The sequence below is a fragment of the Ranitomeya variabilis genome, chromosome 5 (genome assembly GCF_051348905.1).
Source record: "Ranitomeya variabilis isolate aRanVar5 chromosome 5, aRanVar5.hap1, whole genome shotgun sequence".
NCBI lineage: Eukaryota > Metazoa > Chordata > Amphibia > Anura > Dendrobatidae > Ranitomeya > Ranitomeya variabilis.
Window position 1 is genome coordinate 288,482,136 of NC_135236.1, and position 18,346 is coordinate 288,500,481.

General features: G+C 41.7%; 1 protein-coding gene across 1 annotated transcript in view; it reads right to left on the reverse strand.

The window, feature by feature from the left end:
- The window catches only part of LOC143774986 (uncharacterized), an 862,433-nt gene that overhangs the window by 398,927 nt on the left and 445,160 nt on the right, over window positions 1-18,346 (reverse strand). The window contains exons 73-77 of the mRNA XM_077262800.1: window positions 17,368-17,409; window positions 16,592-16,636; window positions 15,106-15,141; window positions 13,510-13,569; window positions 8,862-8,987 (exon numbers count right to left, since the gene is read on the reverse strand). Of these exons, the coding sequence (XP_077118915.1) occupies window positions 8,862-8,987; window positions 13,510-13,569; window positions 15,106-15,141; window positions 16,592-16,636; window positions 17,368-17,409 (309 nt within the window). The remainder of the gene's footprint in view (window positions 1-8,861; window positions 8,988-13,509; window positions 13,570-15,105; window positions 15,142-16,591; window positions 16,637-17,367; window positions 17,410-18,346) is intronic.

The window sequence follows — 18,346 nt, forward strand, 5'->3', positions numbered from 1 at the left end:
AAAACTGCGTTCAATATGCCCGAAGGTCATTTTGAGTACTTGGTGATGCCTTTTGGGCTCTCTAATGCTCCTTCAGTGTTTCAGTCCTTTATGCATGACATCTTCCGGAAGTATCTAGATAAATTTATGATTGTTTATCTGGATGATATTCTGTTTTTTTCTGATGATTGGGATTCTCATGTAAAGCAGGTCAGGATGGTGTTTCAGGTTTTGCGTGATAATGCTTTGTTTGTGAAGGGCTCAAAGTGTCTCTTTGGAGTGCAGAAGGTTTCCTTCTTGGGTTTTATTTTCTCCCCTTCTACTGTGGAGATGGACCCAGTCAAGGTCCGAGCTATTCATGATTGGACTCAACCCACGTCTGTTAAGAGTCTTCAGAAGTTCTTGGGTTTTGCTAATTTCTACCGTCGTTTTATTGCTAATTTTTCTAGCGTTGTTAAACCTTTGACGGATATGACCAAGAAAGGTTCTGATGTTGCTAATTGGGCTCCTGCAGCCGTGGAGGCTTTTCGGGAGCTGAAGCGCCGGTTTACTTCGGCGCCTGTTTTGTGCCAGCCTGATGTCTCACTTCCCTTTCAGGTTGAAGTGGATGCTTCTGAGATCGGTGCCGGAGCTGTTTTGTCGCAGAGAGGCCCTGGTTGCTCTGTGATGAGACCATGTGCTTTTTTCTCTAGGAAATTTTCACCTGCTGAGCGGAACTATGATGTTGGTAATCGGGAGTTATTGGCCATGAAGTGGGCATTTGAGGAGTGGCGTCATTGGCTCGAGGGAACTAAGCATCGTGTGGTGGTCTTGACTGATCACAAAAATCTGATGTATCTCGAGTCTGCTAAGCGCCTGAATCCTAGACAGGCCCGTTGGTCGTTGTTTTTCTCCCGTTTTGACTTTGTGGTCTCGTACCTGCCTGGTTCAAAGAATGTGAAGGCTGATGCTCTTTCTAGGAGCATTGTGCCTGACTCTCCCGGCGTCTCAGAGCCAGCTGGTATTCTTAAAGAGGGAGTAATCTTGTCGGCCATTTCTCCTGATTTGCGACGTGTGTTGCAGAGATTTCAGGCTGGTAGACCTGACCCTTGCCCACCTGATAGATTGTTTGTTCCTGATAAATGGACCAGCAGAGTTATCTCTGAGGTTCATTCCTCGGTGCTGGCAGGGCATCCTGGGATTTTTGGTACCAGAGATTTGGTGGCTAGGTCCTTTTGGTGGCCTTCCCTGTCGCGGGATGTGCGTTCTTTTGTGCAGTCCTGTGGGATTTGTGCTCGGGCTAAGCCTTGCTGTTCTCGTGCCAGCGGGTTGCTTTTGCCCTTGCCCGTCCCGAAGAGGCCTTGGACGCACATTTCCATGGATTTCATTTCAGATCTTCCGGTGTCTCAAGGAATGTCTGTCATCTGGGTGGTGTGTGATCGTTTTTCCAAGATGGTCCATTTGGTGCCCTTGCCTAAGTTGCCTTCCTCTTCCGATCTGGTTCCTTTGTTCTTTCAGAATGTGGTTCGTTTGCACGGCATTCCTGAGAATATCGTGTCTGACAGAGGATCCCAGTTTGTGTCCAGATTCTGGCGATCTTTTTGTGCTAAGATGGGCATTGATTTATCATTTTCATCTGCCTTTCATCCTCAGACTAATGGCCAAACGGAGCGAACTAATCAGACGCTGGAGGCTTATTTGAGATGTTTTGTTTCTGCGGATCAGGATGATTGGGTGACCTTCTTGCCATTGGCTGAGTTTGCCCTCAATAATCGGGCTAGTTCCGCTACTTTGGTTTCGCCATTTTTCTGCAACTCTGGTTTTCATCCGCGTTTTTCCTCGGGTCATGTTGAACCTTCTGACTGTCCTGGGGTGGATTCCGTGGTGGATAGGTTGCAGCGGATTTGGAATCATGTGGTGGACAACTTAAAGTTGTCACAGGAGAAGGCTCAGCGTTTTGCCAACCGCCGCCGCGGTGTGGGTCCCCGACTTCGTGTTGGGGATTTGGTTTGGTTGTCTTCTCGGTTTGTCCCTCTGAAGGTTTCCTCTCCTAAGTTTAAGCCTCGCTTTATTGGTCCTTATAAAATTTTGGAAGTCCTTAATCCGGTGTCTTTTCGTTTGGATCTTCCTGTGTCGTTTGCCATTCACAATGTGTTCCATAGGTCTTTGTTGCGGCGGTACGTTGTGCCTATGGTTCCTGCTGTTGAGCCTCCTGCTCCGGTGTTGGTTGAGGGCGAGTTGGAGTACGTGGTGGAGAAGATCTTAGATTCTCGTCTCTCTAGACGGAGGCTTCAGTATCTGGTCAAATGGAAGGGCTATGGTCAGGAGGATAATTCCTGGGTGGCCGCCTCTGATGTTCATGCGGCCGATTTGGTTCGTGCCTTTCACGCTGCTCATCCTGATCGCCCTGGTGGTCCTGGTGAGGGTTCGGTGACCCCTCCTTAAAGGGGGGGTACTGTTGTGAAATATATTTGTTGGCTCCCTCTTGTGGTCACTAGCGGTATGGCACTTGGATTATCCTTCCCCAGGTTGGTACCCACCTGGTTCGTTAGGCCTTGGGTGTTCCTATTTAGACTTCCTGGAAACTCAGTCTAGTGCCTGGAATCGATGTAATCAGTCTATGTCTGTTTTCCTCCTGACTCCTGGTCCCTGAGTTTTTGCAAGATAAGCTAAGTTCTGCTTTCTTATTTTTGTCCTTTTGCATTTGCTCTTATTTTGTTCCAGCTTGTTCAAAATGTGATTTCTGTTTTTGCTGGAAGCTCTAGGGGGCTGATATTCTCCCCCCACACCGTTAGTCGGTGCGGGGGTTCTTGGATCTTCAGCGTGGATATTTTTATAGGGTTCTTTGCTGACCGCATAAGTCCTCTTCCTATTTTCTGCTATTAATTAGTGGGCCTCTCTTTGCTAAATCTAGTTCATTCTTACGTTTGTCTTTTCTTCTTATCTCACCGTTATTATTTGTTGGGGGCTTGTATAATAACTTTGGGGTCTTTTCTCTGGAGGCAAGTGAGGTCTTATTTTCTCTGAAAGGGTTAGTTAGTTCTCCGGCTGGTGCGAGACGTCTAGAATCAACGTAGGTACGTTCCCCGGCTACTTCTAGTTGTTGTGCCAGGATCAGATATGCGGTCAGCCAAGTTACCACTTCCCTATGAGCTGGTTTTTGTGTTTGCGGACTTAGCTGGAACTCCTGAGATCCTCTACCACTAGGATCATAACACCACTCCTTGTGAATCTCCCCCAAATTTCTGAATGGCCTTTTCTTAACAATCCTTTCAAGGCTAAGGTTATCCCAGTTGCTTGTGCACCTTTTTCATCCACACATTTTCGTTCCACTCAACTTTCCATTAATAAGCTTGGATACAGCACTCTGTGAACAGCCAGCTTCTTTAGCAATGATCTTTTGTGGCTTACCCTCCTTGTGGAGTGTGTCAATGACTGCCTTCTGGACATATCTCAAGTCATCAGTCTTCCCCATGATTGTGGAGCCTGCTGAAACAGACTAAGGGATCTTTTTAAATGCTTAGGAAGCCTTTGTAGGTGTTTTTTTTATTAATTTTTCTAATTTACTGAGATAATGACTTTTGGGTATTCATTGGCTGTAAGCCATAATCATCAACAGTAACAGGAATAAACACTTGAAATAGATCACTCTGTTTGTAATGACTCTATATAATATACGAGTTTCACGTTTTGTATTGAAGAACTGAAATAAATTAACTTTTTGATGATATTCTAATTTAGTGAGAAGCACTTGTATATACAAGCTGCCTGTTGTATGGAGCCTACATAGCATGATTTGTTACTGAAGCTAGGAATGGTTTTTGGGTTCTTCTGACAATAATATGGCAAAAGGCTGGAACCACTGGTGTCCACTGATGTCTCATTATGCTACATAGTTACATACAGTAGGTTGAAAAAAGACCTAAGTCCATCAAGTTCAACCTTTCTCCACCAATTGTACATTTCGTCACTAATTTAACTATAACCTGCAATGTTATGTGTATCAAGGAAATCATCTAAACGTCATGTGCCAGTGTTTTGTACTGCCCACACGTATATTATGCATGTAAATGAGATCTCCTTTTGTAAGCTAAACAAGCCCAACTTGCAACTGTTAAAGGGAATCTGTCACCAGGCTTTTACACCAGCATGATGTATGGGCAGAGATCCTAATTCCAGTGTTGTATCACTTACTGAGATGCTTGCTTCAGTTTTGATGGGCTACAATACTATGGCATGTCCCTGATGCCACTATATCATTCCATATCTTTCAATGCCATTGTTCTGCCATATTTCCCCAGGTATATTACTTGCAAGCGCTTGTATATTCAATAGGAATAGGGTGCGGCATGAGTTTATAATTTTCACCTGAGGGATTTATACGTGACATTTTGCATTACTTATTGTGTATATTGTTGGATGATTTATTCTATTTGCTTCCAAATCATCATTATCTTACCTTTACTGATGTCCCTTATACTTTTACTGGTGTTAATGTATTAGACTACATCTTATCACATTTCCAAACTGTTTAAGAATCTTTTAGCATAACAGAATTCTGGTATGGTCTGGTGGATCAAACTGTGTTAGCTCTTAACCTGGATGTTTAAGCATAATTTTACTCATATATTAGAGGCCACTTATGAGCCAAGTGTAAATTGAATACCATGTGCTTAGTTTGAGCAGAACATGGCCTTGGCTAGAATTTCATTTGAGGCCCAGGTTTTTTTCTGCAGTGGGCATGGGCTTTAGGCTTTTGACGCCCCAGGGTCCTGGTTGTCACAGGGACCTGGTTGTCACAGTGACATTGCTTTCCTCTTCCTCACGGGGAGAGTGCTGTTATGCTTGGAAATGATGAAGGATATCTCTTTATCAGGTAATCACAATGCACACAACATGTTCACACTCCAGGCCACAAGGGGAGCCCACACCCTGTTTATGGGTGGCTTCCCTTTATAAATTCTGATTTGGAGGGAAAAGGGTCAGAAAGTGAGTCAGAGAGAAGAGTGCAGACCAACAGAGAGTGTCAGAAGGTCTGAAAGGGCCCTGTAGTCTGAAGTACTACAACCCCTGGAGAAAGAGACATACACAAGGAAAGAACATCGTTCAGTGAGCGTGCAGGAGACTGAAGCACAGGAGAGTGATATCAGGGGGACCAGCTGCGAATGAACTATCTCCCTCTGAAGTGCAGATAACCAGTAGCTGGAACACCAAGGTTGTAAGGGACTCTAAGAATTACAGCAGAGACTGGCAGGACAGCTGAACTGCAAGTTACCTGTCCGCCCTAATACACAGCAGGCACAGTGACGCATAGAGCCCGGGACATGATAGAGACCGTACAAAAAGGCCCCAGTCACCTGTCATATGGGTATGTGTCCTATCCTATATGGGGGACAGAGAACTGTGAGGACCTTATCAGAAGCCATAGGCAATAAGGGACTACAACACCACCACGCTAGAGGAAGGCTTTCATCTCCACCTGGTAAAGGGGAACTCTGGATTCGCTTCCAAGCCAGCCAGACTCTGCCTATCCTGTGATCTGGTGCCCTGGACTGTGGCTGCCAGAAGTCTTCAGTAAACCTGGAAAAGAGACTGCAAACCCATGTCCTCGTTCTCTACTGCACCATTCACCATCTTCCATCTACACACCGGAAGCCCTGGGGATATACTTCACCTGTGGGAAGTAATACTATCTAGCTGCCATAACATCACCCCAGAGGATTCCTTAAAGCAGCGTTGGTCCCCACTGACTGAATACCACAGGTGGCGTCACGAACATAAACTTTATTCAATCTCTCTTCTACATGGGCGCCTAGGGCCACAGACCGGGTCGCCACCACCATGACACCCCCCTGTGAACACCGGACCCAGTACTGGGTACTCCACAGCCCTGGCGGGCGCCTCAGGCTCATGCCTAGGTTACTGTAAAATCTCATAGACTCGGGTTATAAAGGGGCAAAAGAACCCACCACTAAGTAGCTTAACCTTTTCCTACAAAAAGACGTTGTATTCACATCCTGTAATGTGTAGTCTAATGCCCTCCGGTTCTGCTTCGTGTTTTAGAGTCCCACAAAAGCCTCGGGCTCCCGGTACCCAGTTTCTGTGCTCTGGCCCTGAGGGTGCCCGGTCACAGTTCCCCTCTGAGCCCTGTTCCACTCCTACGCTCCTTTCCTCAATGCTCCACTGCATGCAACAACCTTTCAGGTTCTCTCTCTTTCCTGGAGCCGCAGCACAATCATGACTGCCAGCTCCAATGTCTGCTTTCTCAGACTTCCTTCTCCTGCTGTGTCTCTATCAGACTGTCTCGCTTGGTTTCCCTGGACCAACTAACTAACTCCTCCAGACCAGGACACTTAAAGCTGAGGGAAGCTCCCCTGAATCTAGGTCCTGAGCTCCCCCTCCTGGCCTGGATTCAGAATGTGTTGAATGCGTGTGCTTACCTGGTAAAGAGAATCCTACTTGCCTCCAAGCATGACATCGCCCTCCCCGAAAGGAAGGAAACATCACTGCAACAACCGGTTCCCTGGGGTGTTGCACTCAGAAGCTGAAATCCTTCCACATGGGATACATGCTGGATATATCATATGGCAAGCATCTGTCTCCATCAGCTGTGGTTAGGATGGAGTTTTGGCTGTGGCTGTTCACCATTTAAATGCTGCTGTTAGTCTCTGACAGTGGTATTTAAATTGAACGTACACCACTGCCCACACACGCAGTTCCCATAAGTCCCCTGTGATCATGATCACGGGAAACCAATGGATTACTATGACAGTCGCGTGTCTGCTGAAGAAACCCATCGCTGTCACCTTAGCCTTCCTGAGAAGCTCAGACGTAGGCTGAGATTAATAAAAGACAGAAATTTGTAATATATCCTGCAATACCTCGGTATGGCAGTATATAATATGAGATCAAATGATCACAGGTTTCAGTTCACTAACGGGACTAAAAAATAGTGTAAAAATAAAAAAAAAGTTTTACAATTATAAATTTATTTTTTTTAAAAAGTAATAAAGTTCAAATCACTTCCTTTTCCACTGTTAAAAATAAAGAAAAATCTCTGCATTTGTGAAACTCAGATGTAATAAAATATTGACATAATTAACCATAGCGGTAAAGGCCTTAAAAAGAAAAAAAAAGTCAAAACTCCAGAATTTTTGGGTCACCTCACTTCACTAAAATGTAATGTAAAAACAATCAAAACATCTTATGTACATGAAATTTATATCAATAAAAACATCAGATCACTGCACAAAAGCAAACCCTCTCTCTGCCACATCAACAGAAAAATAAAAATGTTATGGATCTTGAAAAATGTCGATAGAAAAGCAAAAAAATTTTTCAAGATTTACATTTTTTTTTTCATCACTTAAGTAGCAAAAAAATCGATGCATGTTTGTCATTGACATAATAGGGCTGGCCTGAGCAATCATGTTTTCACGTAATTTTTCCCACACAATGAACGCTGTAAAAACGTAAAACCACATCATACTTGGAACTTTTTTTCCTGGTTTTCAGTACATTATATGTCATTTAAATTCCAACTCTCCTGCTTGAAACAAGCCCTCACCTGCTTATATGTTGACAGAAAAATAAAAAGTTGTGAAAAAAGTTGACACAAGGCAAGGAAAATAATTAAAGCACAAAAACAAAAAATTACGTGGTCCTTAAAAGGTTTTGCAATAAATAAGCATGCATATTACTATATAGAGCATATGCTTCCGACATCTGACACCTGCCTTATATTCAGCAATGGTTATCTATAATTTATTGGCATAACGTTATATCACATTGCATTATAACCACCCAACAATTCATTGGTATAAATGTATGAAACTGAAGGACGGGGATGTTCCCTCTGACTTTGTTATGAAGGATGGGGAATGTGTTATGACCTGGTGGTTAAGAGGCCACACTGATATGACCTGGTGGCTAAAACGCAACATGGAACGAGCTCTGAGAAGGTGGTATCTCTACTGACCGCAGTCCCTAATCCTAACAACAACACTAGTAATAGCCGTGGGATGTTCCTGACTCTCCCTAGACACCTCTTCACAGCCTAAGAACTAACTACCCCTAAAGAAGGAAATAGAAAGCTATCTTGCCTCAGAGAAAACCCCAAAAGGAAATACAGCCCCCCACAAATATTGACTGTGAGTGGAGAGGGAAATGACGTACACAGAAATGAAATCAGATTTCAGCAAAGGAGGCCAATACTAAACTTGATAGACAGAGAGAAAAGGATACTGTGCGGTCAGTATTAAAAACTACAAAATCCATGCAGAGTTTACAAAAATGAACTCCACACCGACTCACGGTGTGGAGGGGCAAATCTGCTTTCCCAGAGCTTCCAGCTAGCCTGAATATTACATAATGACAAGCTGGACAAAAAGAGACATATTTGAAGAGCAATAGAGTCCAAGCAAATGGACAAACAAGAACTAGCAAAAACTTATCTTTTGCTGACAAGGACAGGCCATATGAGAAATCCAAGGAGAGAACCAAATCCAACCAAGAACATTGACAGCTGGCATGAACTAAAGCCCAGAGCAGGTTTAAATAACAAACCCAGGCAAGGCGATTAGTGAAGGCAGCTGCTACAGCTACCTAAAGGAGCAGCAGTTCCACTCAAAACCACCAGAGGGAGCCCAAGGGCAGAACTCACAAAAATACCATTAGCAACCACAGGAGGGAGCTCCAGAACGGAATTCACAACAGGAATGTTCCCTCAGACTTTGTTATACGCTGCTCAATGTCTCCAAATCGTTAAATTTCCAGAACTTTAATAACTGTTCTTTATATAACACTGGTTATCTCGTGATAACATGTTTGAAGGAAAAAAACATTGCCCTGAATGGCTAAGATGCCTGTAAAATATGTAATCGCAGGTTATCATGAATACTTACTGGAGGTCCCGGCGGACCACGAATTCCTGCTTCTCCTCTTTCTCCCACAGATCCTGAAATCCCCGGGTTTCCTTGGATGCCTTGGATTCCTTGTACTCCTGGGAGTCCTTGCTCTCCTGGCTCACCCTGTGAAAATAATAAGTTCATGCTCTTGCAGATACATATGAGTACAATGATGCTGAATTCACAAGATCTGGCCATAGTGTCCATGTTTGCCACATAGCCGAGAGCCCAAACTACATATATTTTAAAACAAATTACCATATATTTTTCGGTATTTTATGGTATACTGCATGGAGTCAATACACAATTTCATTAAACAACACATTCACACTTACTAATTTTATTTTAGCGCTTCATCAATGTGTAAATTGTCACTTGCTAAAGTCATAGTATAAAAGTGGCAAAGTATAATTTAGTAGAATAAGGTACAAAATAAGAGAGCATGAATTATATCACATAAGGAAGCGGTGCACTGAACACTCCAAGTAATATGCAAAGTATGACAATCTGTATTAAATGCAGTTATACAGACCAAGGAAGAAAAGCATGCATATAAGTTAAAACATTTAAAACATATATAAATCCACAGGATAACAAACAATCTATTCAAATTGTCATATACGTTAAAAGGCACTACCTTCTGCGATATAGCCCACTAAAAGTAAATAAAAGGCAAAGCCAAATCTATGATACTATACCTGAAAAGGAACCTATTGAAGGAGATCTGTCAGCAAGTTTGTGCTATGTAGTCTGAGAGCAGCATGATATAGGGGTAGAGGTCCTAATTCCAGGGATGTATCAAATACTGGGCTGCTTTATGTTATTTTGACACAATCACATTTTCTCAGGTGCAGATGTAGCAGTGCTCTCAGAATGCTGATCCCTGCATAACCCCCACCCACACCATTGATTGGCAACTTTTTGTGTACACTGTTCATTGACAGAAAGCTGCTAATCGATGGTGGGGTTAGTGTTACACAGATCAGTTGACTAGGAAGCACAGGACAACTAGTCCTGTAGTGATAATCTCCACTGATAAAACACTGATTTTATTGAAACAAAAACACACAGCCTTGCAAGTGACATAATGCTGGATTCAGGGTCTCAGCACCTACATCATGTTGCTCTCAGATTACATAACCTGCTGAAAAATGCTGTATAATCAGATTTGACTGTGAAAGAATAATATGCTACCACAAAATACATTTAAGTGAGAACAAATGTAAGAAAAATGAATAGATTAACCCCTTCACCCCCGAAGCTTTTTCCATTTTTTCTTTTTCGTTTTTTTGCTCCCCTTGTTCCCAGAGCCATAACTTTTTTATTTTTCCATCAATATGGCCATGTGAGGGCTTATTTTTTGCGGGACGAGATGTACTTTTGAACGATACTATTGGTTTTACCATGCCGTGTAACAAAAAACGGGAAAAAAATTCCAAGTGCGAGGAAATTGCAAAAAAAGTGCAATCTCACACTTGTTCTTTGTTTGGCTTTTTTGCTAGGTTCACTGAATGCTAAAACTAACCTGCCATTATGATTCTCCAGGTCGTTATGAGTTCATAGACACCAAATATGTCTAGGTTCTCTTTTATCCAAAGTTTGCTAAAAAAAAAAAAAAATTGCGCCATTTTCCGATACGCGTAGCGTCTCCAATTTTCGTGATCTGCGGTCGGGTGAGGACTTATTTTCTGCGTGCCGAGCTGGCATTTTTATTGATTCCATTTTGGTGCAGATACGTTCTTTTGATCGCCCGTTATTACATTTTAATGCAATGTTGCGGCGACCAAAAAAACATAATTTTGGCGTTTTGATTTTTTTTCCCGCTACGCCATTTAGCGATCAGGTTAATCCCTTGTTTTTATTGCTAGATCGGGCGATTCTGAACGCGGCGATACCAAATATGTGTAGGTTTGATTTTATTTTTTATTGTTTTATTTTGATTGGGGCGAAAGGGGGGTGATTTGAACTTTTATATATTTTTTATTTTTTTTATATTTTTAAACACTTTTTTTTAAATTTTGGCACGCTTCAATAGCCTCCATAGGAGGCTAGAAGCATGCATTACACGATCGCCTCTGCTACATAGAGGTGAAGCACAGATCACCTCTATGTAGCAGAAATGCAGGGTTGCTTTGAACGCCGACCACAGGGTGGCGCTCAACGCAATCGGCCATCAACAACCATAGAGGTCTCAAGGAGACCTCTGGTTGTTATGGCAATGCACCGATGACCCCCGATCATGTGCGGGGGTCAGCGGTGCGAGCACCTCCGGCCGCGCGGCCGGGAGCGCTAGTTTAATGCCACTGTCAGCGTTTGATGGCGGCATTTAACTAGTTAATGGGCGCGAGCGGATCGTGATTCCCCTCGCACTCATTGCGCTCACATGTCAGCTATATAAAACAGCTGACATGTCGTGGCTTTGAGGTGGGCTCACCGACAGAGCCCACCTCAAAGCAGGGGATCTGCCAGCTGACGTACTATTCCGTCAGCTGGCAGAAAGGGGTTAATATAAGTACAAATGCTTTGCAGCCAATGATAAAGGCAGCAGGTTGGGGGTAAACAAAAGGACTGGAATGCTCAAAAATCCCACATGTATCATCATTTACACTGTTTAATCAGAAATACTACTAAAATTGATATTCCAGATACAGAAATGATGACTGTTTAACACAAATGATCGACACTTGTGCTCTGGAACAGAGCTATCCAGCAAAGTATGTAATAAATGCCTCATACATAAAAGAGCTTGAGCACACTCATAGTCTGTACAAGGTACAGGGCAGTTTGCTTAGGCAAAGACTATTTGTCTGTCTTGTGGATTTATGATGGATTTTAAATTGCATTTAGCTCCCATACCCCACCAGCCGGTTTTCACCTTCCTGAACAGGCCAAATTTGTAAAAATTGTTAATAAATAGCATTTCGCACATGTCTACTTTACATCAGAGCAATTTTTGAAGCAATTTTTAAGTGACTTTAAGGGGCCTATATGACAGAATACCCAAAAGTGACACCCTTCTAAAAATGCAGACCTCAAGGTGCTCAAAACCGCATTGAAGAAGATTATTAACCCGTCAGGTGCATCAAAACAGAGAGAGAGCGGGCACCGCAACAAATTTATTGTACAGGGATCAACCACGTGCATATAAAAAACACAGAAAACAAAAAAGGAAAAAGATATGCACACTAGTGGGATCAACCAACCATAATGTACTTTATTATACACAACAATACAAAATACAGGAGCAAAGAAAAGGACACACGATATAAAACCATTTAAAAAGGCCAAAAAAGGCCGAATAAACCAAATACGATCCCCCAGGAAAAAGTAGATATATACAGGTAATCAAACATTTGTATAGGTACAAACTGACCTGGCAGTGAATACAATATTTTGTATAGACACACAAAAAGTGTATAAATAAACATGAAGTGGGCTGACAGATACTACAATAAATAGATATACATTATAATAACCTGTGCTGCCAGCTGACCTCAAACACATGTCACCTAGTCTGTACATATACCGGTAACCCCTAAGTAACTTGCATAAATAACCAAGATATCAAAAATGTAAATTGTTAGAATAGTGCAAGTTAACCTAAGTCCTGCCACAGCAAATAAGAATATAGTATAAGGTAAGAGGCCAAATAATCTAGGCCTAGGAAGCGCTATGATGTCTGTGGTCAAATAAAGGAAAAGATTTCAACAATTCCCTAGACCATCCCTAAAGGGTTACCAGAAAAATCCTGGGGGGATAAAGGCCTTTATCCCCCCAGGATTTTTCTGGTAACCCTTTATGCACTTAGCACTTTGAGTGCGGCACAGATGTAACCAGTGGCCTAGGGATGGTCTAGGGAATTGTTGAAATCTTCAATTGCGCGGAGGGCAAATGTGAGCCGAGCCTTTCTCAAGGGGATGAAAAAGCGGCTTGTGAGTACACGAAACGCATGTTGAGGTTTTGGCCATCCGGCTCAGGGTCCATGCCTTCATTAGCTGGTAAGCCTTGCCCATGCACATTTGCGTGGCAATCCATTAAGTAATTTTTCTCTATTAGTATAGTGTTCATGTTTACTTTTGGGCAATGTCTGCCAGCGTACACCTTACGGCCTGTCCCTAATGTTATACTGTTTAAACATAAGGGTTGTATTACTATTTGCTACAAACTTTGCATGTGACCTTGATTTTGGTGTCTGTCTTGTTCTATGTCATTTTATTATATATTCTTTACTTGATAACACTCTAATAAAATTTGTACTTTTTTACCACAATGATTTGATACTCCGTGTTCTTCTCCTATTTCTGCATATAAATAGTTTACAGTGTGAAATTGTGCTGACAGATTCTCTTTAAAATTACCTTCCAGTTTTACATTGAAATTAACAGTGGCTGTGAAATTCTTAGGGTATGTACCGGTTGCCATCATTATGAAGCTTTGAAGCCTGCATGACCATTGCTGGCCAATCTAAAATACGGAAAATCATCAATCATCTTGGTAACACAAAGCTTAAATAAACAGTTTTGATGGAAAATGTGGAGGTTGCTCTTAATCACCAACTTGCTTTTAGTGACATTAAAATTACAACGACTAGTCGACTTAAATTCACACTTGTGGTTTCTCTAAGTGAATCAGTTTGCAGTTTTACCTTAGTACCAGGAGGTCCAGCCTGACCCACTGGGCCTCTATGACCAACTCCTGGTTCTCCCTAAAATAAAAAATGCAGTAGTATTATTAAGAAAATACGCAGTGATTTGTGGCATAATTTTTTATTGAAAAGACCCATGAGAGAGGCCATGCCATGTTACATATGGTAAATTTGGTGCAACTTGCTAGACATGTTAAAATCTTTTTTCTTCCTTATGCCAAAAGATGCTTGACAATCTTTATACAGTACTTTATATGTACTTTGGGAATAAATCAATAATAGCTTCAGGACAGATTAACTCCTCTTACCTAAGCTCCCTCTTTCTAGAAACTTATTCAAACTATTGAGGTATAAAAAATGTTTTGAACACACAATAAAATGGAACATACTATTTGCTATATTTATTGCACAATGGCTGCCAGAATTCTTGCAAACTTTCCCTAATAAATTTCCCATATGCTGCATGCCATCTGGAATAGTTTTGAGGAATAACTAAAATCCAGGTGTTAGGTGTCAAGTTCCCGCCTCTGCACAGGGGCAATCTCCCATTCTTCTCCAGCCGCGGTGGAGTCTGCTCAGCGGAGACGTCGGTCCCAGCATCTTGCTCAGTCTCACTCTGTGCATAGGGTTACTGCTGCTTTTCCAGCTTCTGGCATTGAAGTCAGTGCTGGGCAGTGGCGAGCAGACGCTTTTGGGACTAAGTCCTGCTTTTCCCCTTCTGAGCATGCCCAGGGCAAGATCTCCCATTGGAGATCGAAGGTCACATGCTCAGATACTGCAGCAGATCCCATTGGTCCTCCAGGAAGGTCCTGAAGGTGCTCAACTTCTGTGGCAGCTTCCCATTGGTCCTTCTGGGAAGGTCCTGTACATGCTGCAGCTATAAAAGGTTTGCATGACCGCACGGCCATGCGCTAGTGTACATTTGTATACGTGTGTGTGTTGATGAGTGCAAGTCGTTCTTAAATATCCCCTCCCTTGTGTATGACTGCTCGCGAAAGCTGGATGCTTGCTGTCTAGCGCCCGACTAAGCTGTCAACATAAAGACTCACGATACAGCATATTGCTGTAGCCGCCAGTGCGGCGCCATGCGCTTATAGAGCGCTTTCCTATCCCAAGTCTGGGTGGTTAGTGGCGTCCACCAAAGCGGCACAGCATGCACTTTTGTGCTTTAAGTTATATTTTTCTGTTACTTTGACACCCCAGTTGCGGTGTTGAGCGCAAGTGGTCTGAAAGTACTCTAATCCTGTGTCTTGGTATAGAGTCCTGAGACTCCTTGCTTGCGCTCTCGGTTCGGTACCGCGGCCCTGTGACGCAACAGGGTTTGCTTCCTTCACACAGGGTGAAGTTAACCCATGTGTGTATCCACATTGTACCGCCATATAGTCCGTCATTACTCAGCAGCAGGTTCCATCTCTGCACAGTGGACCCCGGGCTGCAAACGCATCTTATACCATCTCTCTTATAATTTGGTGCGTTCCGCTAACACTAACACCAGGTTTTTACTTACATCACCTTGTCAATTCCGGCCCATAAGTTCATAAGACTACTTTATTATGGAACATACAATGATGCGAAGTAGATACAGATATGTATTACCTTTTGTCCCTTTTCACCAATATCTCCTTTTTCTCCCTAAAAATGAGAGTTTGAGACCTCGTCACACAAAGTCTTTAGGCTACTTTTACATTACTAGTAAGCACTATTATATCTATAAGACATTTAAACGTACAATTTTTCCTTAATTAAAGAGGTTGCGGAGGGTCTTCTACAGCCACCACAAGGTTTGCTTATTCCTCTGGCACTCTGAGAGTTCGCCCCTTTTTGGAGTTGTATCTTACATTAACATTCTTACTTCACAGATTAAAATTACATTTTGACATAGCACCGCAAACCGAATTACTGTACATAATAGTTACTTAAAAACAATTTATCATCTATTACTGTACATAATAGTTACTTAAAAACAATCTATCATCTATGCATAGATTGCCCGAAAGGGGAATTTTTATCTCTGATGACGCACTTTTATCCCTATTAGCACAGAGTGGTAGTGCACATGTTTGATTGCTGCTTCACTCATTGTCTATGGGAAAAAGCACCACTTGACGGTCCAATAAGGAATGAATGGAGCATGTGCACTGTAGCTCCATGCTAACGAGGACAAAAATGCCCCGTTCTGCCGATCTGTTCATGGATAAGTAATAATTAGTTTTCTCCAAACACCCCTTATAAGGAAAGGGAATTAAAGGAGACATTTACATTCTTAGAAGCAGTGCAGAATAAAGAGCTCTTCTTTAATATATAACATTATTGTTGTTTCCTAAACAGTTGAGTTGGTGAAAAATGATTTGCAGAATCAAGTACAGTTTATGTCAGTAATCAGTGGCCACTGGTTGAGAGTCCTGAGAACCACTTCTTACCGGATTGGTATATTCAACTCTTCTTTTGATTAGCTGGCCTGGCATGACGTCACATGGATGTCGGTTCACAACAATGACATCTCTTCAAGATGTCTAATCAAAAAGGATTAATGTATGCTGTTAGGTAAGAAGCGTTTATCAAGGCTCCAATCGATTGGCTACAAAATGCTGATATGGGTGCCGGACCGGGTCCTGCAAATTGATTCACACCAACTCTTCTAAACAGTGAATATACTGTACCTTCTAAAGGAAACCTGAGAACCCACCTCTTTCGACAAGCCTACAACCTGCAGTAACCCTCGTTTGACTATACTGCTGCACGACCAGCTCTATCCTCACCTACTGTATCCTCACCCATCCCTTATAGACTGTGAGTCCTCACGGGCAGGGTCCTATCTCCTCCTGTACCAGTTGGTGACTTGTACTGTTTAAGATTATTCTACTTGTTTTAATTATGTATACCCCTCCTCACATGTAGAGTGCCAATGGCGCTATAATAAATAATAATAATAATAATAATGATTTTCTCCTAAATACTGTTACATATATTACATGAGCATGAATAAATATCTTTATTACTTTTTATTTTTTATGATTTAATAAATAGTATATGATACTATATGTTTTTAAACAATTAATTGAGGAGAAATTGCAAGACTTACTTTCTGCCCAGGAACGCCAGGATCTCCAGTATCCCCTGATTCGCCCTGGGTGACAAATGCCAATCATGGGAAAAATTACAGCAGGAGATTTACAATATTTTGCTTTAATTTATTTAGTTATTTTACAGCATTTAATCCACTAAAATATATCCAGTTTATTATTTAACATACACAAAAAATCAAGCTTTGTTAAGTCTATAGGGAGCACACAAGTTTGGTGCTAAATTTAATTTTCTTGAAACATTGGACATTTCCTTATGGCATTTAAGCTATCAAACCTGTCAACACTGATACTGATAGTGTTACATTGGATGGTAATAAGTATATTCTTAGATGTCAATCATTGAAAGGTCCCTAGCAGCGTTAACAAAAAATAGTTATAAAGTAGCATGTGCTTTCCTTGAAGAGTCATGTAGGTGCTCCCAATCTTCCACAGAGTGATGTAATCACAAGTCCATTCTGTTTTGATCTCATATACAAGGATATGTCTTTACTAGCCAGTTTTGGTGGCATCCAGCACATGCACAGTAAACAAAATGTATTGACCTTAGCTTCAGCTGCATAAGCATTAGTTGCCACTAGCACTGACTTGGGTCTTCACATTTAGCAGGTGCTTCTTTATTCTTTTATGAGATTTCACAGAGTGACATTATTAGAAACCTATTACCATTCTGTATTACACTATGACTGGGGTTCAGAGGTTGTATATATTTGTTAACAGCTTCCCTTATAATAAGCAGAGTAGGACTTTGGCAGGTTAGGGAATTAAAAAGTACCTTCTGATTTCTGTCTCGAGATCCTGAACGTCTCTTTCCTTCCTATTGTAGTAAATAATTTAGCAAATGAAGGTAAATACAGACTACATTCTAGTGATTTATATATTGACATTTTTATTTTAAAATGAAAATTATTAACATTCAAATATTATTATTTACAGTGGCATGTAAAAGTTTGGGCAAAATTATTGCTATTGGGGACAGTTAAGCAAGCTGAAGATAAAATGATCTCTAAAAGAGATAAAGTTAAAGATGACATATTTCCTTTGTATTTTAGGCCAAAAATATATATATTGTCATTTTTTACATTTTAAAAATTACAAAAAGGAAAATGGGCCAATGCAAAAGTTGGGCACCCTGCATGATTAGTGCCCAGTAGCACCCCTTTTTCAAATATCACAGCTTTTATTGTAGCCTGCCAAGAGTCTTTTAATTCTTGTTTGTGGGATTTTCATCCATTCTACCTTGGAAAATTCTTCAGATGTGTGAGATTCCTGCGTCGTCTGGTCTGGCCACATATTTTCAATGCTGTTCAGAGCGGGACTGTGAGGGCCATTGTAAAACCTTCAACTTGTTCCTTTCTACAGTAGGTAGTTTATTGTGGATTTTGAATCCAATCTTCCCCTCTACCAGTGAAATTTTCCCAGTGCCATTGGCTTCACACCAATCCCAAAGCATGATTGATCCACCCCCAGGCTTAATGGTTGGCAAAATGTTGTTTTCCTGAAATTCTGTTCCCCTTTTCCTTCACTCCTACCTTTGATCATTGTGGCAAAATAATTCTATTTTAACCTAATTGGTCCACAGTAATTGTTTCCAAAAGGCATCAGACTTGTTTAGATGTTCTTTTGCATACTTCTGATGCTGAATTTCATGGTGAGGACGCAGGAGAGGTTTTCTTCTCATGACTCTTCCATGAAGGACAAATTTGCGCAGGTTTTTCTGAACAGTAGAACAATGTACCACACCTCCAGAGACT